A 25,612-nucleotide genomic window follows, 5' to 3' on the forward strand; every position below is an offset into this window, starting at 1 on the left:
TATACTGACATATGTATGATATCATTCAATTCAGTGAGCTATAAATATGAAATAGCCAAACAATAGCCTACTTTACTATGAAGATAGTAAAGATATGTAACTGTTAGACCTATATATATATATATATAATATCAATCAGTGTTAGACCTATATATATATATATAATATCAATCAGTTATTCAGTTTGAAAAAATCTCTTTGGTCTTATTTCTTTAAAACACATTGAGGTAGAACTAATAGATAAGTTGTATTCTATTTCATTGTAAACGAGGGTAAATCATTACTATCTGTATATCTTACATTGTTATCTTTCTTTTCAGACATGTTGAAAAGCCTGTTTGAACTTTGACCCAATCCACTGCGATTGCTAGTCTAGACAACTCGTGAGCCATCGGCAATCACGTGACCGAATGTAAATTACGTCGCCATTTTGTTCGCTGTAGGAATGGCTAGTGAGCAATGTACTTGGGAAATTCTTGCAAAAAATGGACGATAGTTGGACCTGTATATTTCACACAAACCGATCAGATCAAAGCTCAAGTTGAAAAGGCTTCAGTGACATGCTCTTTTACGGTATCTTTCCCATAAACTACAACTAAACCTTCCAAGTCTCTCCTCTTGTGGCCCAACCCCTTGCAAAAATGTAGGGTGGTTTTCACAAGCAACACAATGCGAATCCATGGATCGAGGAAAGAAGGAACGATTTTGCCGTCACAACCGCAACGAATAATGTAGTATCGTTATGTACAAACTTTGTGCAGCTGAATTTAAAATATTGCACAAGGAAATGACTGCATAAGTTGCAGGGCAAAGGTAGTGTAACAAAATATGCATAAATTATGCAAATGAGTATAGCCATGTTGGTTTCTCTAAAACGAAATACGTACGATTCAGAAGTTTTCCATATACAATATTATGACCAGTTTAACGTTACGGACGCTAAAAATATAAATCAGAGTAATTAAATGATTGCTATTTTGTGAGAGGATTAAAATTAATCGAACCAAGGTAAGCTATCCGGAACCTAAACAAAACAAAGAACAAAGTGATTTGGGAGCTATCACAATATTTATGACCCCAGAGTTTTAGATCAATCCTTTTTAGTCGGAGCACTTATTTTTCATTTATTTTTTTGAAAATTATGATTTTCTTGGATACATCATATGAATAAGTGTTGGTTTTGGACATTTTGGTAAAGTAACAACGTCGATGATTCGAGATTTATTTCTGACATAGCGCTGTCTTGATAAACCCCATTTTCCCATGTCCATCGCGGCTTAGGTGAAAAGCCCGTATGTTGACGTTGCATAGTTTCCTCGATTTATTTATAGATCTTACGAAAGCACTACGTAGTTTCCCAAATACAGAACCAAAATATATAATGAAGGAAAATATATATTGTGTCCAAATGTTACAAAATTATTGTGAATAATTTGATGATTTAAAAATGGTGTCAAGGCCAGTAACTCGCAAATATTGATAAAATGTGGAGAACTACTTTTTCTGCGGAAGGATACATGAAACAACCTGTGATCTGGAACACGTGGTATCTTACCTGGCCGTTCGTGTGTTGACATGCGTCGCTGGACGGGATGGGTCCACGTTCATTCTTGCTATCGTTCATGGATTCGCAATGTGCAAATTACACGATAACAAGCGTGTACAATGTGAACAAAGAAAAGAGAGGCCCAAAATGTATCATACATATCCTACTAAAACAAAGAAAGGTGAAAATGGATACCCCTGAAATTTTTAAGATATTTTATAGACATGGAAATATTTGTAATGAGCTTTCAAGATGAAATGCCAATATTCAATATATATATATATACATGTACCAAAGTTATTATCTCATGACCTTGCCCTTGTACCTGGTATTATTTTATATTGACCTTTCAACTTTAAATGTGTTATCCCTTAACATAAATATTACCCTATCCCTAAGCAATGATGTAAAATTAATTTATAGATTAATAACCTCTATTTAATAGCTGGAGTATGGTTGCCAAATAATGATGGTTTTTATTATCAGGATAGTGATTAATTGTAAAATTTTTACCTTGTTTATAAAAAAAAAAGTATAAATTGACAAAATGAAAAATATATATATTACTGCTTTGCCAATACAACTTTTCAATCCAATTATAATTCTCACAACAGCTGTTGCCTAGTACTTAAAACATATCCGACTCCATAGCTCATATAAATGAATCCTACAAAAAGACTCTCAACAGCATTGATTTAACTGATTACAGATACAAGTCCAAAAAATCCCTGAAATAAGAAACATGTTAATAAGTCTTGATATTTTTTGTTATCGAAATCTCCCACCAGCAATTATGCAGAAAATGTGTTACAGTATTGAACCCAATAAGCATCCAGGGCATTATAAAAAAAATATTAAAAAAATGAAAAGGTGCATATTAAGACAAAATCATTGCAAACCAATACAGTTTTGGTCTTTATTTATGCCAGGGCAATTGAAATTGAGGCCTCAAAAGGGGGAGAAGCGTTAATTAAAACTTAATTTGGTCGAATACTCCATGTATTTAATGTTTAAAATCTGTCTTTAATCAGTAAGTTTGCGTTATAATTTGTAAAAGAAGTTAACCTAAAAAATGAGCACATGTTTGGTAAGAAGTTACCTAAAAAATGAGCACATGTTTGGTAAGAAGTTACCTAAAAAATGAGCACATATTTGGTAATAAAAAAAGAATTTTAAACCATTTGCTGGTATATTTCTGTATTGGACCTTAAAAATCCAATAGCTATAGTCTAAAAAAAGAAACTACCTATATATATAAATTAATTTCAATATATTCATACTGAAAGGTGTTTATAAGAATTCAATTAAGCTCTTCCTTAAAAGCAGAAAGTTCCAAAAATGGCTGATCCAACTCCTCTTGTGAAATTACAATTATTCTTGTTTCTTAGTGGTTGAAGTCCAAATGAATTCTACAAAAGTTGGGAATGGATAACACTGAAAAAAATATTAAATTGTAGTCAATTCTGTATCTGTTCGTTTAGATTACTGAAAAATACAACTATACATTGGCCTATTTCTGTCCTGCTTTATATTGAAAATATATCGAAGATGACCTCTTCCTGCAAAGTTTATATATTAATTTAGAGCTCATTTGATATATGAATTATCCTTTCACAGGATAATTCATATATCAAATGAGTATCATTATTTATGAGTCATCAAAAATTTCCACATTTCCTGTGCAAGTACTTTGTAAGATTTCCTTAAGTCATGAAACCGGAAACAAAAATTGAGTAATCAATTTTGTTTTTGTTTTTATTTTATTTATCAATTGTTTGAGTTTTCAAAACAGCTGTTCAAAATATATTAAACTACGCATATGAAAACTGTAAAAAAAAAAAAAAAAATTAAAAAAAAATATCAAGAAAGAAAGACGGAGACTTTTGTTTGTAATAGAACCTGGACACTGCAATTTAATTGATTTATAAAAAATATCAGTTTCAAGTTTCTACATATTTTATATTGCTAACATTTTCAAACTCACTTGAATTAAAGAGACAATTCAGTCTAAGAGAACATTACAATTTGTACATATATCAGAAAAAATCCAGTTCTAATGGAAATTAGATCAGCCGGTTTTACTGTGATATGCCAGAAAAGCCCATGGTGGTGAAATGCGTGTGAAATGTGCAAACTCGCTCGCTGTCCGCCATTCTAATTGTGGTCAAACATCTTGTATGCCGAACCCTGTCCCTTGCTCGTATAGTAATGCTACTTTTGTCTAGAACTGCTCGAATCGCTCTGACAGTAGTGTGTTTACCTTATTAGGTGAATTATCTTGCCTAAAAATCATTTTATCACCTCAAACGTGGCTATGTAGTTCATTTGCTTAACGTGCGTGACTTTGGCTTGGATATGGGTACAGCGTATATTTTGTACCTGCTTAATCGTGTTGATCAACGATTTGTAATTACAATGGTATCAATTAAAATACTAAACATTGACGTGGAATTTGTCAATAATTTATGTCATATGTTTCATAAGAAATGTAGAACAATACATTTATGCTATATTTTGCTTCTTGGTTATGTAAAAGAATTAGCCAGTATTAGCCTGAGTGAATTGTCCCTTTAAATTAAACTTTAAAAAAAAAACATTTTGTGCAATTCCATGGATTTTGATTAAACCATTATTATGATAATCCGTAAACTTAATTACATTCAAACAAAATTAAGATTAAATGGACCAATGGATACAAAACTTATTTAATTATTATTTTGATAATTTGTTTCAGGTTCAATGTAAAGACTTTGTGATGAATGTGATAAAGTAAAAATAGTGACAATGGAAATCGCTGAAGAAGTTGCTGAAAATGACCATTATGGAGAAAACGATACAAAGCAATTAAATTCCGAGGGAGAAGAGGAAGAATATTATGGAGAAGATTACGGATCTGAACAGAGACGTAAAAAGAGTTTTAGTGACCCAGATGAAAAATATAACATAGACAATACTCAGGAAGGAGAGGGAAATACAGATTATGATAATAGACATGTTAAAAGGAGACGTTCAGGGGGAGATCACTCCGATGGAGACAGCGATCACAGACATCATTCTCGACACCGTTCCACTGATCAGGAAAGGGATCGAGGAAGTCATCGCAGAAGACATCATCGGTATAGTATACAGGATAAATCCTGATGATTTTCATTGGTATCCAGGGGTTATCTTCCATGTCAATTCAAATTTTCTTTGAAAAAATCTAAATACTTGACACTTCTAAAACATTTCATTTTATGATGAAATATCTTCAGGTTAAAAGTTTTTGTAATTGAAATATTTACCTAGTTATTAGAAGTAAAGTCAGTTGAACATATAATTACATTATAAAATCTTAAATTTGGCTGTTCCATTCATGCAAGAGTGCAACATGTGTAAAAATTATTTTAGATTAATAGATACTTTATAATCCTATATATAAAATGAGCGCTAAATAAACTAGAAAAATAGTACATTAAAATAGTAACATGAACAGAATTAAAAAAAATTGCACGACCCAATTGCCTATGAGATTCTATGAGACAATTTTAGAGATGTTAACCGATTTGTTTTGACTATTGTGAGTTCGCAAATACAGGCTATATCTTCCCCGAAAACGTTTACTAGGTGAATTAATGATTTTATCATGTTTCTGTTTCACCCAAACACAAACATATAAATGTTATTTTCACTGTCATGTAATAGTCTAATATCATGTTTATTCCATAATAATTTTATGTTGTTTTGCTAGGTCACGAAGGAAAGATCGAGAGAGGTCACGCCACTCTCATCGTAATAATAACTCGCGCAGCAGCCAGGAAGGTGAATTAGAGGATGGTGAATTGGAGGATGGCGAGCTAGATGATGATGACAATGATTATCAAGAGAATATTACCCCAACCAAATCATCTCCCCCAAAACTTGACAGGAAGGAGAGTAGTGAAAAGTCTTCCCCAAAGAAACATTCATCAGGTTGGTAACTTTTCTTATGCTGGATAAGTTAACAGCTCAATAGTCAATGGCTATGATTTTATGTTTCAATGTTATATCGGTATATTTGAACAATTCAGAATTTATTTAGTTAATGTTGAGTTAATGTTCACTTCTGATGTTAAAATCCTACAAAAGTAATCTTTGTTATATCCAAATAATTTTTTTTTTTATCTCCCCTGACCCCATGATTTCCATTATTTCTCTTAATTTCAAAATCAGAATTTGTGTGTCAGTACAAGGTATTAATAGAAGTAGGAAGTGATGATAGAAAATAAATAAATGTATGAAAGTGTGTATGCAAGAAGGGCCCCGGTGGCCGAGAGATTAAGATGTCTCGACACATCTGGGTCGCAAGTTTGAATTCCATGTGGGGCAGTTGTCGGGTACTGACTGCTGGTGTAAACCATGTATGCAAAGTACGGATGAAAGTTTATACATTATATATGTATATGTCTATGTCAGTATTATGTGTTATAAAATATTTGCAAAAATAAAAGAAATTACAGAAAAATAATCGGAATTTGAACTGTATCGTTAAACTAAATGTTTCTACTTGGTTACAATTCATCCAGGTCATTCCGAAGGTCATGACCAAGAAGAGGCTGAATATCCTGAAAATGTACTGGACAATGAAGGGGAAGAGGAGGCGAACATTGAGGATATGGAAAGGTCACGTCCTCAAAAAGATGACCATGACAGTAAAAGACGACGGAAAGATAAACGAGACAAAGACAAACGTAGAAAGCAGCAGAAAGAAGAAAAGGTGAACAATACTTATTTGTAAGATAAGAAAATGATTTCTTCATTTTGAAGTACAAGGAAGATAGAATACATTGATGTTGTTTTAACTAGCATGTGAAACTTTGCTTAGAAGTATTATGGTGAATGCGTTATTTCTTTTATTGAAATTGTGTATTTCAATAACAATGTTGTGATATTTTTTTAATTGCATAAAAAGCGAGTCAGGAAAAACTGTAAATGACATTCTAGTGCTTCCTTAGTGGTTTATGTAGATCAACACTATTCTTATTTAGATAAGAAATATCAAATATGTAAATATTATATAGTTTTGGTGGTTCAACTATCTTTAGGTACCCCTATTTTTCAACCATGTTGTTAGTTCTAGTATGGTTTTACCTGAAAAAGGGAGATAATATATGTTAAATTCATAAAGGGAGGTAACTATATGTATCACTTAATTCTATTTTAGTTACAAATCAGGTTACACTTCAAGAATAGAAATTGCATAGACGGTATTGAATGCACAATTGTAAATAGATAATCCAACGTATCTTTGTATTAGTGAATCAACTTTTTTTTACCATTTATGATTTTATTATTGACTTCATCAAAACAAAAGTGAAAAGTCTGATGAGATATAATTTGATTGGAATTTCTTACAGAAAAAGAAGAAGCGTCGAGAGTATCATGACTTTGACAAAGTGGAGGAAGATTATGACCAAGCCTGGGGTACTGGGGTAGATAAACATGCCAACAAATCCCAGAACTCTCGGGGGTCTCGAAGTAGCTACGATCGCAGCCCTCCAGGGCCATATGAGGACCATTTTGATGACCAGGGACAATATGAGCGGAGCTATAAGAGCCCATCTGGAGGGCACTATGACAGCCCCTATGATAGTCCTCCTGGTCCGTATGATAGCCCTTCATATGATGAGGACTCAGAAGGGGAAATGTATGTATACTTGTTAATCTTTTATAGTACTGAATTCTATTCCATACTCAATATTTCAGGGGTTAAAATTACTGCTGTAATATCAAACCCTGAAATATGTCATTGCAAAACTGAAGTTCTGTGGGTGCGATAGCAGATGAGGCAGTTATAATAGATGAGGCTGGTAATTTGGCCCTTAGATGTACATAAAAAAAATTGAATAACGGTACACACCAGTTAACTGTTGATGTTACTCGCTACATAATCTTCAAAGGAAGGCTCTATAGACCTGTGATTGGTCAGGGGGTTTTCCTGAAATGTATTGGGTTTAGCTATGACATTCCAGGGGCGTATATTACGACAGTAATGATAACCCCTGGATATCAAGGATGAGTTTATTCCAGAAGAAGGTGATATTCAAGATACATTATATAAAAAACTGATATTTCATTTCATCAATTTTTAATTGACAAAGATTGTACATGTCAACTGAATTAAACAACAGGCAAAGTCTATACAAGTTCTCTCCAATAGTGGCAAAAGTGAGAAGAAAATATGAAATGAAAAATCATAACATGGGTAAGGGGACATAACTCATATGGGAAATACCTCACACACCTTATACACACTACATTCACACCTAAATTTGTACATGTACAACAAAAGTCAGATTATAATAGTACCTAAATATTAAAGATATACAGTCACTAGCTGGCTTCGACCAAAAGTAAAAAACATATAAATCTTAGAGAGACAAAAAAAGGTTTTAAAAGCAATATAGCTGCAAAATTTGCTTTAATATTTCATGAAAGGAAGATTAAAAAATAAACTGTTTGAGTATTTGGTTTAAGAATTGTTTAAAATTATGCTAAGAAATTGTGACTGATTATATAACAGAATAACTGTTTTGTGTTTTAGATATGACAACCACCTGAAGCCCAGACGAACTATGATGAGCATGGTGGAGGGAGAGTATATCGATGCCAACGTTGTTCTTGATGAAGGGGAGGTAATTCATGTTTCACCTTGTGTCATTTTATTATTCTGACTTCAATAATCTGGTATAAGACTGCTTGTATCATAGCACCTTTACAATTTATTTAAGTGTTTGTATGAGGTTATGAATATCATGAAGTCCCAGTCACTTTGAAAATGGCCCTGGTGTCTGTCTTTCTGTCTGTCTATCTTATATACAGTTACACTTAAATACAATAATTTACATTAAAACTTGGCTCTAATTGACATAAATTTCTTGATTGATCATAAAAAATTAATTTATTTTAAACCATCTTACACCACTATACACATTGACACTGAAATTTGTTAATTTTAGAACATTTACAAGCATACGGGCATATCCAATAAGAAAATGAAGCAGATGAAACAAATGAAAAGGAAGATGGACCGCCAACAACAAGGAGATCAGCCGCCAAAGAAGAAACCTTTACTACTCACACCGATGAATGAGCGCCCCATATGTAAATTCTTTAAGGAAGGAAAATGCTCTAAGGTATAGAATTTCTTTTCAGCAGCATCAGATTTTATTTCATACTGATAGTGTAAAGTCTGTAGTGTAATTACTATAAAGTATTTGTCTTTTTTAAGCTCTTTTTGTCGTTCAAGCTGAGCTTGATTTTGTTGATAAATTTTCTTTTTCGATTGTTTTGACCATTAGGAATGACAAAAGTTAGTAAATGGCTGTAACATGTATTGGTGTTTGTCTACTTCATTATAGTTACTTTTTCCTGTCAGATTCCTTTAGAAAATCAAAGGTCAATTTTTTTTCAAATATCAATAAGAGTATTTGATTGTATGTACCGATACTTTTTGAAACAAGTAACAACACTCGATTGGTACTGAGTACTGGTATCCAACCGTAATTTTTAGAGGTATGCACTGTTATGATAACAATTGGTTACAAAAGTTTGCTTTATTCTTTACAGGGAAATGATTGTCCGTTCAACCATGACTACCGACCACCAAAAAAGATGGACCTCTGCAAATTTTACTTGAATTCTCAATGTTCTAAGGGAGATAACTGTATTTTCATGCATGATATCCTTTTGAGACGACACAGTTGAAACAGATCAATAATAGTTTTTAGTGGGGATAGTTTTTGGTCAGTGGTAATGCAATTGGATAGAAGATTTTGACCAAAGGATAAAATTGTATGTTTTGTCTCTTTATCACATCGTTTGTCTTTTAATATGGAATTGGATCTTGTATTGTACACAGAAATCTACTGAGGATTATTTGAGTCCTTTAAATATTCAGACTCGAAAAAAATGAAACACTCTTGTACAAATTTGGAAATATTCAGGCTCAAAAAATGAAACACTCTTGTACAAATTTGGAAATATTCAGGCTCAAAAAATGAAACAGTCTGGTACAAATTTGGAAATATTCTGGCTCAAAAAATGAAACAGTCTGGTACAAATTTGGTAGAAAGTTTTGTCCCAACCCTTTGGTAGGTTAATGAAAATGTTTGGAAACCAGAATTGGTAGATGAATATATATGTACAGAAGTTTGTACTAAGAAAATTTCCTTAACATGTCTCCACGTGAATTTCCATGCAAATTTTTCCATACCGGAGCTAACTGCTACAGTGGTGATAATTGCAAGTTTTCGCACGACCCTCTCACCGATGAAACAGCACCTCTTGTTGATAAGGTAAGAGTTACCTCCCCTGATCTCTTTGGTTCTGACATGAGACAGTGCCACACATGCCAGCACATTGTTAGCACATTAGACATGTTTTGATAAAAAAAATCTTCTTATTATAAACTTCTTTTTTTTCTTTCTGACGTTATTTCTTAGTATCTTGATTTGTGAACTCTGCATTTTGAAATGTCAAAAAGAAAAGACAAGACAAGATCATAAATCAAACAAGTAGCAGATGTGTTAAAAATTAAACTTGTCTATAAAGAGCACCCATGGTTAAAAAACAAATTGTATTTAAGTGGTGTTTATACACAGGTCAAATTGTAGTTGAAATTGACCTGTGGGATCAATAGAAAGTATTTAAACAGGTGTTGATATTATTTACAGGTTTTACTATGTAGCTTGATCATAATGTATCTCATATATCTAAAAACAGTCCAATTGTTATGTTAAAGTCAAAACTTTCAAATAAAGTTTGAGGTCAACAGGATCCTGGTGTATAATTGGAATAATTCAAGATTCTGTTATCAATACATATTCCAGGCATATTCGTCATATAGAACTTATAGAATTTTAAAAGTAATTGAAGCTTTGCTGTTTATCAGTTTTACCAGGACTTTTCTCAACGGGACGAGGAAGGATTTGGTGATGGACAAAGAATGGGTCCCCCTCGGCCAAGTCTACTAGGTAATGGAAACATTTTGTGGTCTCTCAAACACTTGAAAACTTTCCTACTAATCTTGTCTGTTTCTGTAGAATTGATTGCCGATACAATTATTAAACATTGTGTTCTGATCACTGATTTTTAAGCTGAAACATAAAGTAAAAATTAACTGTTTATGTGACCCAAGTTTCCAAATGATATTTTCAGGATCACCACCTCGACACATAGCAGAACAGTCTGAGCGAGTGAAAAAGATTCCTTCAATATTTGACATCAAAGTCTACCCACCAGGCCAAAGTCCAAAGAAACCACTCAATGATGGTCCCCATCAAATGTGCGGACCTCCCTCTAGGTACGTAGCTAAGCATAACTAAAGCTAACTTATACATACAATGGCTGAGGTGAGCCATGTACTTATAACTTATAAATTGGATATATTGTACAGGCAAACCTGACAAAGTTACTTGATTGTGCTAAAGTAAATATGTTTACAGTACCTAAAGCACAAAACCTACCAGAATTATTCAAATGATGTTGCTTGCTTCTCCTGTTTAATTCACAGTATTAATGAATGGCAACTGTCTGCTGATCGGTCAACAAGATGGCCGACCAGCCGCCATCTTGGATTTTGATAGTTAAAGTTTGTTACCGCTATTTCTCAGAAAGTATTGAAGGGATTGTTCTCAAATTTCATATGTAGGTTCCTCTTGGACCCTAGTTCTGCATATTACATTTTGGGACTGATCGGTCAACAAGATGGCCGACAAGCAGCCATCTTGGATTTTGATAGTTAAAGTTTGTTACGGCTATTTCTCAGAAAGTATTGAAGGGATTGTTCTCAAATTTTATATGTAGGTTCCCCTAGGACCCTAGTAGTGCATATTGCATTTTGGGACTGATCAGTCAACAAGATGGCCGCCAGGTAGCCATCTTGGATTTTGATAGTTAAAGTTTGTTACCGCTATTTCTCAAAAAGCACTAAAGGGATCTTTCTCAAATTTCATATGTAGGGGTTCCCCTAGGACCCCAGTTGTGCATATTGCATTTTGGGACTGATCGGTCAACAAGATGGCCGCCAGGTAGCCATCTTGGATTTTGATAGTTAAAGTTTGTTACCGCTATTTCTCAGAAAGCACTGAAGGGATCTTTCTCAAATTTCATATGTAGGTTCCCCTAGGACCCCAGTTGTGCATATTGCATTTTGGGACTGATCGGTCAACAAGATGGCCGACCGGTGGCCATCTTGGATTTTGATAGTTAAAGTTTGTTACCGCTATTTCTCAGAAAGTATTGAAGGGATTGTTCTCAAATATCATATGTATGTTCCTCTAGGACCCTAGTTCTGCCTATTGCATTTTGCGACCACCATCTTGGATTTTGATAGTTTAAAGTTTGAAAAGCAGAAAAAAGAATTGTAAGTTTGAAAAGCAGAGAAAAGATCCCTCTTTCATTTGTCAGACATAGATCAATCTTTGGTGGGCGCCAAGATCCCTCTGGGATCTCTTGTTTTCTTTCTGACGTTATTTCTTAGTATCTTGATTTGTGAACTCTGCATTTTGAAATGTCAAAAAGAAAAGACAAGACAAGATCATAAATCAAACAAGTAGCAGATGTGTTAAAAATTAAACTTGTCTATAAAGAGCACCCATGGTTAAAAAACAAATTGTATTTAAGTGGTGTTTATACACAGGTCAAATTGTAGTTGAAATTGACCTGTGGGATCAATAGAAAGTATTTAAACAGGTGTTGATATTATTTACAGGTTTTACTATGTAGCTTGATCATAATGTATCTCATATATCTAAAAACAGTCCAATTGTTATGTTAAAGTCAAAACTTTCAAATAAAGTTTGAGGTCAACAGGATCCTGGTGTATAATTGGAATAATTCAAGATTCTGTTATCAATACATATTCCAGGCATATTCGTCATATAGAACTTATAGAATTTTAAAAGTAATTGAAGCTTTGCTGTTTATCAGTTTTACCAGGACTTTTCTCAACGGGAAGAGGAAGGATTTGGTGATGGACAAAGAATGGGTCCCCCTCGGCCAAGTCTACTAGGTAATGGAAACATTTTGTGGTCTCTCAAACACTTGAAAACTTTCCTACTAATCTTGTCTGTTTCTGTAGAATTGATTGCCGATACAATTATTAAACATTGTGTTCTGATCACTGATTTTTAAGCTGAAACATAAAGTAAAAATTAACTGTTTATGTGACCCAAGTTTCCAAATGATATTTTCAGGATCACCACCTCGACACATAGCAGAACAGTCTGAGCGAGTGAAAAAGATTCCTTCAATATTTGACATCAAAGTCTACCCACCAGGCCAAAGTCCAAAGAAACCACTCAATGATGGTCCCCATCAAATGTGCGGACCTCCCTCTAGGTACGTAGCTAAGCATAACTAAAGCTAACTTATACATACAATGGCTGAGGTGAGCCATGTACTTATAACTTATAAATTGGATATATTGTACAGGCAAACCTGACAAAGTTACTTGATTGTGCTAAAGTAAATATGTTTACAGTACCTAAAGCACAAAACCTACCAGAATTATTCAAATGATGTTGCTTGCTTCTCCTGTTTAATTCACAGTATTAATGAATGGCAACTGTCTGTTGTCAGTGTAGTGTAACTTAGACATGTCTTACTGTAGGCCTTTTACAGAATGTTTCTAAAACCAATTCACACAACAGATTTGAAACAGACAAGACTGCCATTTAATAAGCTTGGTTATGCTTTAGTGACATAGCACTAGAAAATGGGGCCACATCACTAACATACCACAGTGTCCCCTGAGACACACTCATTTAACTAAGACACACATACACAGGGGTTTTAATATCGGATCGTACTCAGTACTTTTTGCTGGTTAAACCTGACTGTGTTTCCGCCTGATTTGGGCTAAATTACGTTAGATAGCATATAGAATAAAGATAGTTTAGAAAAGTGCCCCCTGAAATTGTAATTGAACCGCCTCTCCTGAAAAATAACGACACCCTGCATACATTGCATACACATTGACACCGTCAGTAGGTCATTAAGTGTTATCAATCAACTAACCAAATTATTCTGATGTATATTCATTGTAATTATTTCTGTTGTATTGCAGACCCAGTGGTTTCTATACAGATATGAATCAGCCACCCCCGATGGGACCCCCTATGCCTCACCAGCAAGGTCCACAAATGCCAGGACCCAACCAGCAGGGTCCACACATGCCTGGTCCCCACCAACAGGGTCCGCCCATGTCTGGCCCGCATCAACAAGGCCCCCCCATGTCTGGACCCCACCAGCAGGGTCCCCCCATGCCCGGACCCCATCAGCAGGGTCCTCCCATGCCTGGTCTCCGCCAGCAGGGTCCACCAATGCCAAGGCCTCCAGGCCCACCTATGCCAGGACCACATGGACCACCAATGCCTGGCCCACACATGCAGGGCCCTGGGATGCAAGGGCCCCCTATGCCAGGACCTCGCATACATGGTCCTCCCATGCAGAACCCACCACCTGTGTCTTCTGCTACTATGAACCCTGCAGTGGCATTGGTTGGGGCACTTTTACGACAAGCTGCTCCTCAAGTCCTTCGACAAAACGCCCCAGGACAGCAGAGACCCCCAGGACCTCAAAATATGGGACCTCCAGGCTCCCAGAACATGCCTCCACAATTCCAGGGGCCTAACCAGACCGGACAATTCAACTCACCTCAAGGGATGTATAGCTCTTCCAATGACCAGATCACAAGTCCTCCACATGATGAAAACTCAACTGACCAACCAGTTGAAAACAATGAGGTCGATGAGCCTTCCAATGTAGTTGTTAAAAGTGAAGAGACTATTCCCAGTGGTGGGTAGCTTTTCTGATCATATGAACACGTAATTAAACCAGACCCTCTCTCTACACTGGTCTGAACCAATCTAGAATGTGATTTTCATCTTCAGGTCATGATGCTATCATTCTATGTAATTCTGTATCTAGGGGAAGTATTTGAAAACCAAGAACAGTAAAACAAAATTTATCATAAAATTTCAGAAGAAAATTACACCTCACGCTTGTTGTGTTAATCATTAGTAGTCTTGAAAAAAGCATTTTGTTTAGATTGAATATGCCACAGTATTATAGTTAATATTATTTAACAAGTCACATTCAATAACAATGTTAGATAGAGTTGCCGTGGAACTCCGACTTTGAATGTTTTTTGTTCAAAAGTAATTAACTTGCTTTATTGGATGTTACAGAGTCAATAAAAACAGAACCACCAGAGCCAAAGCCGGAGCCTGACAAATCTGGAACAGAAGATACAGCTGCTGAAGATGAGTCCAACGAAAAGAAGTTGTCTACACTTGGGCTAAATATTGATACACTGACTCACCTTCCAGCTAAACAGCGTGAACTCTTCCTCCGCATCCAAAACCAGCAGGGAGATGGATTGAAGGACACACAGACAGACGAAGAAGATAAAGTGGAAAATGTTAAAGATGAGAAATGTAAGCATTTAGTCCTACACTTATCACTTTGTCAGTATTGGTTTCCATGTGCTAATCCAACTCCAACTTATTCTTCATTTTCCCAAATAAAAGTGTTTTAAAGGTGTTTAGGTTATTGATGGTTACTTAAGTTACTGAAATTAGTTCCCTTTTGCTGATTAAGAACAAACTTTTTACATATCCTTCTTAATAGCAAAAGTGATACCCGGTATGTTTGTAATACAGGCCAAAATCATTAGTCCTCCTCTAATAATGTATTTATTTTATTTGGGGAAAAAAGTTCTTTTTATGGTTTTTTGTCCCATTTGACTTTATGATGGTTTCTCGGTTGGTTGATTGGACATAACATCCTATAAACCAAGGTCATTTAAGTACGACCGCCCATGTATACATACAATGTGTTGTGTGGTATAATTGCGTTGTGTCTCTGTTGGGAGTTAAGCCCTTTTTGTAGTGCTATTTGAATGATGCATGCTGCAAAGATACCTGGATAAAATTGATATGATTCACAGAAAATCAGAGATATAAGGATGTTTCTGGTCAGTATTGTTACTGATTTGCTTTGTGTAATAAAATAACTGTTTCAATTTTCTCTGTGGAAACAGGCAGGGTCCTACCTTGAGAGAGTATAAGAACTATTACCGGAAAAAAACATTGTAACAATAGTTTTGATTCATAATTTACAAATTTAATTTTAGTGGATGATGACAACTGGTATTCCAGTGATGAAGAGGATACTCCAGATTCAAAACCAAAGCTAACAGACATTCTGAAAAACCTCTCACAAAAGGTAAACACTAACATTGAATACCGCAAAATGTGTGTATCTACTTAAAAATTCATGTAAAATTCTTCAAGGGAGATCAGTCCCAAAAGATTTTTCTCACAGTTATTTTCAGGTCGACTGAATTACCATATATGGAACAGACAAAATTCCTGTGCGAGTTATTCCCCTTGTAGTCATGCACGTGATTTGTACGCAAATTGATCAATGGAAAGTGTGATTTATGAATGGGATTCATTTACTACGCATAGCAACGCGTAGTATTTTCAGGGGGCACTGTCTTTAATTTCCCCTGCGAACCACAATTTTGATGATATAATTTGTAAATGAAATCCATCATGTGTATTAATAAATTATAAACCTTTTCACCGCACGCCGATTTCGGGGAATGCAGTAGTGATTTTAAATCAACATATATCTATAATACAGCTAACAAAACAATCAATACGTGTTTAATTATTCAGTCATTTATCTATTGTACTTCACGTATCTGTTCGTATGATATATGCATTATATCGAAATGCCCAAATATTTAGTTATAAACATAATGCATAACAAAATCTCTCAAATCATTTAAAATTTCCTTCTAAGTTGTTTTTTCTTGTCATCCATCATGTGTATTAATAAATTATAAACCTTTTCACCGCACGCCGATTTCGGGGAATGCAGTAGTGATTTTAAATCAACATATATCTATAATACAGCTAAGAAAACAATCAATACGTGTTTAATTATTCAATCATTTATCTATTGTACTTCACGTATCTGTTCGTATGATATATGCATTATATCGAAATGCCCAAATATTTAGTTATACACATAATGCATAACAAAATCTCTCAAATCATTTAAAATTTCCTTCTAAGTTGTTTTTTCTTGTCATTTTTAAGTTTCAAATCACATATTTTATGTCGCATGAGAAAGTTATTCAAACTCTTTCTATTAAACCACATTCTACCATGTGACGTTCTGAATACACAAAGAATTGCAGTAATTTATATGCTTATGTGTTACATGAAAATATGTCGTCAAAAGATGGATATATAGAGCGCATCTTAGATCAATCTGTTCGATTAATATCGTCTTATGCACAAGTTGTACACGACGTATACGGATATTCCCGGTAGTCGATACATCTTCATAAGCCTCTTCCTCTATGAAGAGGGTATCTTAGAGAGTAATAAATTCTGCTCATTTGAACCTTATTTCGTATAGTCTTATATACACCTATATACACAGAACCCTGAAGTAGACCCTACTACAACTACATGTAATAGTCGACCGGATCCGTAAAGTCTCGTAGAAAAATTTTAATGTATTTTTAATGAACATTTTTTTTACAATTTAATATCTTGTAGGTATATAGGTTATGTACATGTAGAGATAATGATAACCAGAAGTGCATTTTGTTTTATTAGTAATACAGTTAAAATATTATTATTTTCTTTCCAAAATCGTACTGAAACCATCTGAAAATTAGTGTAACTTTTGTAACGTATGATCAAAGGTTTTCTCCTATATTATTTAATAGTGAATCTAAAAAACCCTTAAGCACATACAAAGGTACATCTGCCTTTCTAATATATGTTTCTGATTATCATAAACTCTTAGTTCAAATAACTTTTCTAAAACGTCATATTTCTGGAAAACAATATGCGGTGAATGTATCGTAAACAAAATACCATAAAAGTAAACTAACAGCAAATCCAAAATAATGTGTGACAAATAAATTTTGTTATGTATTTTGTATAATACTTCAACATTTGTTTATGGAGTTTGTTTGTAATTAAAATGAAAGGTCTGATAACGTACTGATTGTTTGCATTAGCTGTATAATATAAAACAGTAGATTTAAATCATTATTGTTAAAAAACGCCGAATTTCCTGGAATCGGCGTGCGGTGAAAATATTTATATTTTATTAATACACACGATGAATTTCATTTAAAAATTAAATTATGAAAATTGTGGTTCGCAGGGGAAATTAAAGACAGTGCCCCCTGAAAATACTACGCGTTGCTATGCGTAGTAAACGAATCCCATTCACAAATCACACTTTCCATTGATCAATATCCGTACAAATCACGTGCATGACTACAAGGGGAATAACTTGCACAGGAATTTTGTCTGTTCCATATATGGTAATTCAGTCAACCTGATTTTTCAAAATGATAAAATTAATAATACAGTTAAAGTTCTTTAATTCAAAGTTACAGGAATAATCCCAGTATTGGAATTTTGTTTGCTTTATATAATTATATTGAAAAATTTGATCAGAAAGAACAAAACATTTCAAATCAAACAAGGTCTCTGTGCTTTACAAGTTCAAGTTGATGTGTTTAAATGTAATCTTTGGTAAAAATCTCAGTAAAACTTTGGTTCTATGACTAATTAAAGTGATTTTTGATTTATAAAAATTTCATTACTCGGGTTATTAAAGCAGAATGTGATAATTTAAACTAAAAACAAACTAGTAAAAACTATATATGCTTTTTGAAAATATTGAGCTTTACATATTGAAAAAATGTTTGTGGAAAAATGTCTTCTAGTGAAATCATGCCTTTCTGAGTGAAATAAATCTGTATTCTTTGTAGCCGACACCAGAAAGTCCACAGACACCTGGTCCCACCAATTTTTCACAGTCGTCTGCTCTAGACATCATGCAAATGATAAACAGTATTCGAAAGGGCAACAACACTTCCGTCGGCACGCCAGAGTAAGTTCTCAAAAAGCAATGAAGGGAGATAACTCCAATGAATTACTGGAATTTTATCAGTTTCCTCAAGAAAGTGAAATATTTCTCACTTTCAGGTAAAAGTTACGACCATCTACAGTAAGCAATGCATTTGGTTTTGTTAGAGAATTTATCAGATTAACTACATATAGAAGAAACATGTAGGAAGTGTGACCATGTTTTAAGAGTGGTTTATTGTTGTAAATCATCAAGGAGATAAAACCCATATAAATCAAAGCAGATTCACTATGAGAGTTTCTAAAAAATACAAGAACAAGAATTCAAAATTATCAAGAAAAAAAATAGGCAAGTAAATTGGTTAGAAAAAAATTTTATTTCAAGAATTTTACTCCAATTTGCAAGACAATTAGTTAGAGATTACTTGTTTCAAGAATTTTACTCAAATTAGCAAGCTACTGGTAAGAAAAAATTTTTTTTCAAGAATTTTACTCAAATTAGCAAGATAATTGGTTAGGAAAAAAACTTGTTCCAAGAATTTGACTCAAATTACAAGTTTTGACTCAAATTACAAGTTATTGGTTTGTAAATTAGTGGATTTGTCTGTATGTAGAATTTCATTTATTTCATGTAAATCTAGAGATGTATGATTTAATTGTTTTGTTATAGCTATATTTCATTTGTTTTGCAGTATTCCAGCTAACAGCAACCCTCCGATCTTCCCCAAGACTACAGATGTTGAGATGCCTAACAAAGCTCCTGTTACCATGCCTGAACCTGTGATCATTAACTCGTCGGAGGGAGACATTCCATATAGACTACGACCTATAACAGTTGATAAGTCACAATATGCCAAACCACCTCAAGGACTTGACGTTCATAGTGAGCTATCAAAGAATGATCCACGTATCAAAAAGTTTATTGCTTATTTGGAGTCACAGGCTCAGAAATTGGAAAAAGCTGTGAAGCCTGTAGGCTCCAAAGGGACTGAGGAGGGCAAACTTGACCCTCGCACAGGGCAACCTGTCGACCGCCGTGTTGATCCGAGGGTAAAGACTTCAACAGATGGGCTTCGACCTGGTGACCCACGTTTTCAAGGATCTGACAATCAAGCGACACACTCCAATGTTCCACCCCAGTTACAACGCCCACCATCTAACCCATTAATGCCTAATCTTAACATAGGCATAAATCCCCGGGCAGATGGCCAGAAACCAATGGACCCCAGAATGTCTCGGCAAATGAGCCGTGATGGCACAGCAGCAAGTGGCCTGTCACCAAGGCAAGTTGACCCAAGAATGGGCCCACAAGATCCAAGAATGGGCCAACAGGATCCTAGAATGGGCCCACAAGATCCAAGAACGGGTCAACAGGATCCTAGAATGGGTCCACAGGATCCTAGAATGGGTCCACAGGATCCTAGAATGGGTCCACAGGATCCAAGAATGGGCCAACAGGATCCTAGAATGGGTCCTCAAGATCAGCGTATGGGTCCACAAGATCCCAGAATGGGACCTCAAGATCCTAGGGTGGGTCATCAGGATCTTAGAATTGGCCAACAAGATCCCAGAATGGGACCTAATGATCCAAGGATGGGTCCACAAGATCCCAGGATGGGTCTCCAGGATCCCAGAATAGGTGCCCAGGATCCAAGAATGGGCCAACAGGATCTCAGATTAGGTCCTCAAGATCAGCGCATGGGTCCGCAGGATCCCAGAATGGGACTACAGGACCCAAGAATGGGCCCACAAGTTCCCAGAACAGGGCCACAAAATCCTAAAATGAGTCTACAAGATCCAAGAATGGGTCCACAGGATCCACGTATGGGACAGCAAGACCCACGAATGGGTCAATTGGATCCACGGGGACTAAAAGATCCCAGAGCAAATTCTGATCCAAGGCGAGTTCCACAAGACTCTCGCTCCACATCAGACATGGATTCTCAACGCTCTGTTGATCCCCGCTCTTTCCAGAGGCAGGGTTCAATAGGAGCTGACCCCAGGAAGCCTCCTGCTTTAGATCCACGGCGTCCACCACAGGGGGATATGCAAAACGTGCAATCTAGTAGTGACTCTGAAAGCAAAAAGACAGATGATTCAGACACGGCAAAGCCAAAGCTGGATTATAGAAATGATCCACGATTTAAACGTAAACCTGCCAGTGAGTCTGTGGGTCACAAGCGATACACAGGGCAGCGTAAGAGTAGCATGGACTACAGCTCACCTCTAGGTGTTGACAGTGAGGACAAAGGTACCTACAATAGTTACCAACGATCCGACAGTGCTAAACACAAAACTGACCCCAGGCCGGCAGTGAAACTTGACCCTAGGACTAGCAAGCCTGAAGGCTCTTCACCTAATATTGATTCCAGCCCCTTGCCCCCTCTCCCTCCAGGTGATGTTGGCATGCCTGTTGCCCTGGAGCTTCCCCCCTTTGTGCCCCCTAATGCATTAGAACCTCAAATGAAGGATTTCTTTAAGACAATGGATCCCACAGCATCTCCATTTTGCTGACATAGGGATCACAGTGATCAAATGTGTTCTCACTAAATCTACAGTGTATGTCTCCTCAAATTCTCTTAGTGTTTTCTCAACTTGCAATCATGAAATCAAATCATTTACTCAAATAAGTTGTTTATAGACTGACAATGGAATAATGCGGTGTTGATATTCAACATGTTGGTGAAGAACATGGACACGAGATTTATTCACATATGAACGTGTGATTAGTTCTGGGAGTTTTGCTGGCAGCTTTATGATGTTACCAAATCATTGTCAAACATTAAAACGGACAGAGGAAGCATATTGTCTGTAGAATTGCTGATGGTGACACAATTTATTATCGTTGTAGTAGAAAATTAAATTTGTCACATTTAAGTTGTTGTTTAATACTGTTGTGAAGTCTTAACTTGTTAATGAATTTGTGAACAATGTCCCGTGTCGAACTTTCTTGTTCTGTGATTTGCCAAAGTATTTAGATAATGAAATCATGAATGGCTGAATTCGGGTTCAGGAGTTGAGACTCTCGGAGAGTATATAATAGAATCTACAAAATCTGTATATCATTGTATATGGTATAGATACATCTTCATATAGACAAGAAAACACTGAGGGCCTGTGGGAATTATCACAGGTGTTGCCTTCCTCTGTCAATTCACTACTATATACTCTCAAACCTAGCCGGTTATTTTAGCAAGGATGATATTTTCACGATTTCACAGAACATTGGTCACATTGCTATTATCGCAAAAATTTGATCAGGGAAATGGTTGAATCATTTTACCCTTAAAGCCATATCTCAAAAATTTTACACTGCTCGTTTTTGATAATCACGAAAATTTTGACCCATGAAAAAAAAAAAAACTGCGATATGGTAACTCAAATTTTTATAGGACCATTTTGCTTTGTAATTTGAATGGTCTATGTGGACAGGTTCAACTAATTATTATATCCCAAAATGTCTCCATTGTACCTAATCCTTTGAATTAACCGTTACAAATGTTTTATTGTAATTTATTGTATATTGACAGATGAAGCCTACACTTAGAGATATACTAATTCAGACATAATTTTCATGCATTTTTTTGTTGTCATCTTTTATAAAATTACATATAGTATAAACTCGTGTTCAATGTCCATAGAGAATGGTTCACTTTCAAAGCAAGACAGTTTCTCTTTTTTTTCCTGACGTTAAAGGAAATCCTGCTGCCATGATTTTCTATGAATATCCTTATTATACATCTTAGCTAGTAGTATACTTTACTAATTTAGGATGTGCTGGTATTTTAGATTTGTAAATGTAAACATTATTTTTAGCACAGATCCTATTTTGGCACAGAAAACACTACTAATTTCTTCTTTAAAAATGCTCTACCACCGACAGAGCATAAATGATACTCACCATATGAACAATAATTGGTGTTAAATCGTGTATATGTCTAATTAATACAAAAATGATATGAAATAATTTATTCTGCTTTTGGTGCATGCAGAGTCAGTACTTCATTCCTTATAGGACATAGTGCCGTGGAATTTTTTCAGGATGCAATTACTTTAAATGTTTTTATCTAGGAACTAAAATTAGAAGCTAAAACTTTTCAGTGGTGGTAATGGTGTAAATGAAGTAACTTTTATAATGAAGAAAAATACTAATTTGTCTGCTGCTGTTTTTTTGAAAGAGAAAAAATACTATTTGTCAGCAGTGGAGCATTTTTAAATACATTTAATTACATAATATAAATATGAATTTTCAAATAAAAAACAAAAATAGTGGCATACACATTTATGATTGTAATGCTTGAAAGTTAAAAGGTACAGGTTCCTCACAGTATTTCACTTGTTTGCTATATGAATATGTATCTGTTACATATACGTTAAACTTTTTTTTTTATTCCAATAATTAATTATCTCTACACGTGTGTCTTGTGTGTATGTGTACTGATGTACATGTGTGTACCACTGTCACCACTACCAATGGTGGTTATCAACACTTTACCTGCCCATTCCCTATTCAATAGACAAAATTTTATACCTACAAATTAAACGACATATAATGTCTACCAATTTTAAAACATACCATTATAGCCCTTTATTGAGGTTAATAAATTGTTTTCTCAACCTAAGAAATAATATTTACCGATTATAGAAAAGTAATGGCACCTTATCAAAACATAAAACAACAAATGATTTTGACATATTTGGTATAAATATGTCATAACCAAAAATTATAGTACATCTACTGCTAATTTTTTGCATGTAATGTTTTTATGTCGGTCATATTTACTCATGAATATTGGATGGAATAAATGATATTCCATATTCACATTAAAAATAATAGCTTCTAAACCAGATCTGGGAAACAATGTTCATCCAGATTATCAGACTGTGATGTTACAACTATGAGTTCTATGAGTTCTGAATTAAAAAGATTCTGTATTTACTAAATTTTGAATTTAAGTGCTAGTTAGTGGCATGGGACAATGACCTTCAGGTAATCTTGAATGGCATGTGACCTTAACCTTTAGGTAATCTCAAGTGGCATGTGACCTAGATCTTCAGGTTATCTTGAGTAATCTCAGTAGTATTTGTTTGAAGGTATTACTCTTTAGATTCTGCTTTAAAGAAAATTTCTTAAAATTTCATATCATTGAGAAAAATATTTTGATAACAGATAATTGATATTCAGTTCTTGGTTGTTGTAAACATCACACTAGTTATAAATTGTGTTCTAATATGGGATTTTGATCCAACAACTTGTTAGATATTTGAAATGATAAAACCACTGAACAATGTTGTTCAGAGCATGGTTGACTTCAACTTCAATTTCAAATATTTATCATTAAGGTAGTACCATTAATTTGCATTACTACATTTCATAAACATGTTTATATAAACAGTTACAGATGAAATATCCCAGATCATCACAATTGAATTAGAATCTCATGCAGGTGTGTCGAGACAGAGCTGAAAATAATGTTATGAAATAGCAATGGAAATGAATTATTTATCAAATTAATTGCACAGAGAACAATGGATGTACGGACATTAGAAACATCAAACTAAGGTTGTGTTTGTCATTCTGAGAGAAAAGTGTGTATGCGTGTCTAATAGAAGGAAGGTGTGTATGTGTGTCTAGTAGGAGAGGGAGAGTGTGTATATGTGTCTAATTGGAGAATGTTTAGTATGCTACTAGATGTACGAGAACAGCAGTCCTGAATGATTGGGAACATGTAGACTAGACAGATGTAAGGCTGAAAGTGCTGTTTAAATAAAAGTAGCCCACCAAAATGTGTTGTGTTGTATATAAATCCTCATCACTTTTATATTTACGTTTTCATTGCAGTTCCACTATACATACCAAGAGCAATTGGCATTCATCAGTCGATGAACTCCCATCCGCTTATTATGACGTCATTATCATTCTGACGTCACCATTGCCGTGTCCGCGATCACGGAAAATGGTTGTTGAAATGGCTGTTCCATCTGACGATAATGAATATTCCATTCATTATAGCTGTAACACCTCTTGGGATTTCATCATAAAATTGTTATGAAACGTTTTTTCAGCCAATATGAATGCCAACTGGACAGTATAAATTTTGGCTATGAATGCCTTATGAAAGACGTTCAGTACTTAAACATGCAATGTCAAAGTATAAGTCATTGTCATTGACGTTCACAGGTGTCAAACTAGCTAAACAAATTCATTGACTAAGACGTCTAGATACCTGATATTCGGTCTGTAGAATGTTGGAATGAAGGACTTCTGTACTTCTTTCAAGCTCACAAGTCAACTAGGCTAGACGAAACTCATCAATCAACCTCAAACACATAACTAATACAGATACCGGTTTTGGATGAAACACTTTTGTTGAAGTATATCAGAAACTATCATTTTTTTACTGTATACAATGTCTTGAACGAAGAAAAGTTCGAAATCAGGTAAGTCTTACAGAATCGCTTCTATTCTACCGTAATTGTTTTTCACGCTCACTGATTGTAGGTACACGGAAATACTAAATGCAGCAGGGATATAAGAATCAGTTATAGCATAAACCCATAGACGATTTTTAGACGTTTTTGGGGTCTAAATAGATAAAAAAAAAATCGGTAAAATCATATTCTTCATAATACCGTATAAACAGATAATTGACTAGACTCCTAAAACGTCTAAAAGTGTTTCAAAACCTAGTGGGTCTTCAGAGCTGAAATATTGCTGCTACAAATATCCGAGTGGGTCTGGCTCCAACAAAATCTTTTCAATGCTTACTTATTATCGATTTCATTATTTATCGCTGCTCTGTGCCTTTGGTAAGATGTCAGATTTAGATATAAAGTAAAAAAAAATATAATAAAATACGCTATTCCAAGAAAACACAATATCATTGTGCCCGCGGTACTCAATTTTTTTGTGTCATGTGGTAGATTTACTTATGTTTGGCTCGCATACTTAGATAAGAATGAGATTAGGTGTAACGATGCCATATAGTTATGGTGGGTCGTAATTCAGTCCTGGAAATCACGAAGTGTGTATGGTAATAACGAACGCAATTTATTTATATCTAATCAAATGGACAAACATGACTGATGAAGAGATGTAGAACAATCTCCAAGGCAACATTCCAAATGGTTG

General features: G+C 34.8%; 1 protein-coding gene across 4 annotated transcripts; it reads left to right on the top strand.

The window, feature by feature from the left end:
* Positions 1–392: 392 nt before the first annotated feature.
* Positions 393–24,267, top strand: LOC138329694 (zinc finger CCCH domain-containing protein 4-like). Of its 4 annotated transcripts, none has more exons than XM_069276946.1 (16): positions 393–573; positions 4,281–4,662; positions 5,277–5,497; positions 6,091–6,281; positions 6,922–7,211; positions 8,109–8,199; positions 8,524–8,700; positions 9,134–9,245; positions 9,752–9,861; positions 12,497–12,578; positions 12,763–12,907; positions 13,635–14,365; positions 14,758–15,006; positions 15,705–15,796; positions 18,384–18,505; positions 19,173–24,267. In XM_069276946.1, the coding sequence occupies exons 2-16, from the start codon at positions 4,331–4,333 to the stop codon at positions 20,992–20,994; spliced, it is 4,767 nt and encodes a 1,588-aa protein (XP_069133047.1). In that variant the 5' UTR covers positions 393–573; positions 4,281–4,330; the 3' UTR covers positions 20,995–24,267. The 4 variants fall into 4 exon arrangements, with proteins under 4 accessions (XP_069133047.1, XP_069133050.1, XP_069133049.1 ...); XM_069276949.1 differs by lacking the exon at positions 393–573 and adding an exon at positions 604–813; XM_069276948.1 differs by lacking the exon at positions 393–573 and adding an exon at positions 861–1,008.
* The last annotated feature ends 1,345 nt before the right edge of the window (positions 24,268–25,612 follow it).

The sequence above is a fragment of the Argopecten irradians genome, chromosome 8, assembly GCF_041381155.1.
Source record: "Argopecten irradians isolate NY chromosome 8, Ai_NY, whole genome shotgun sequence".
In the NCBI taxonomy this organism is placed as follows: domain Eukaryota; kingdom Metazoa; phylum Mollusca; class Bivalvia; order Pectinida; family Pectinidae; genus Argopecten; species Argopecten irradians.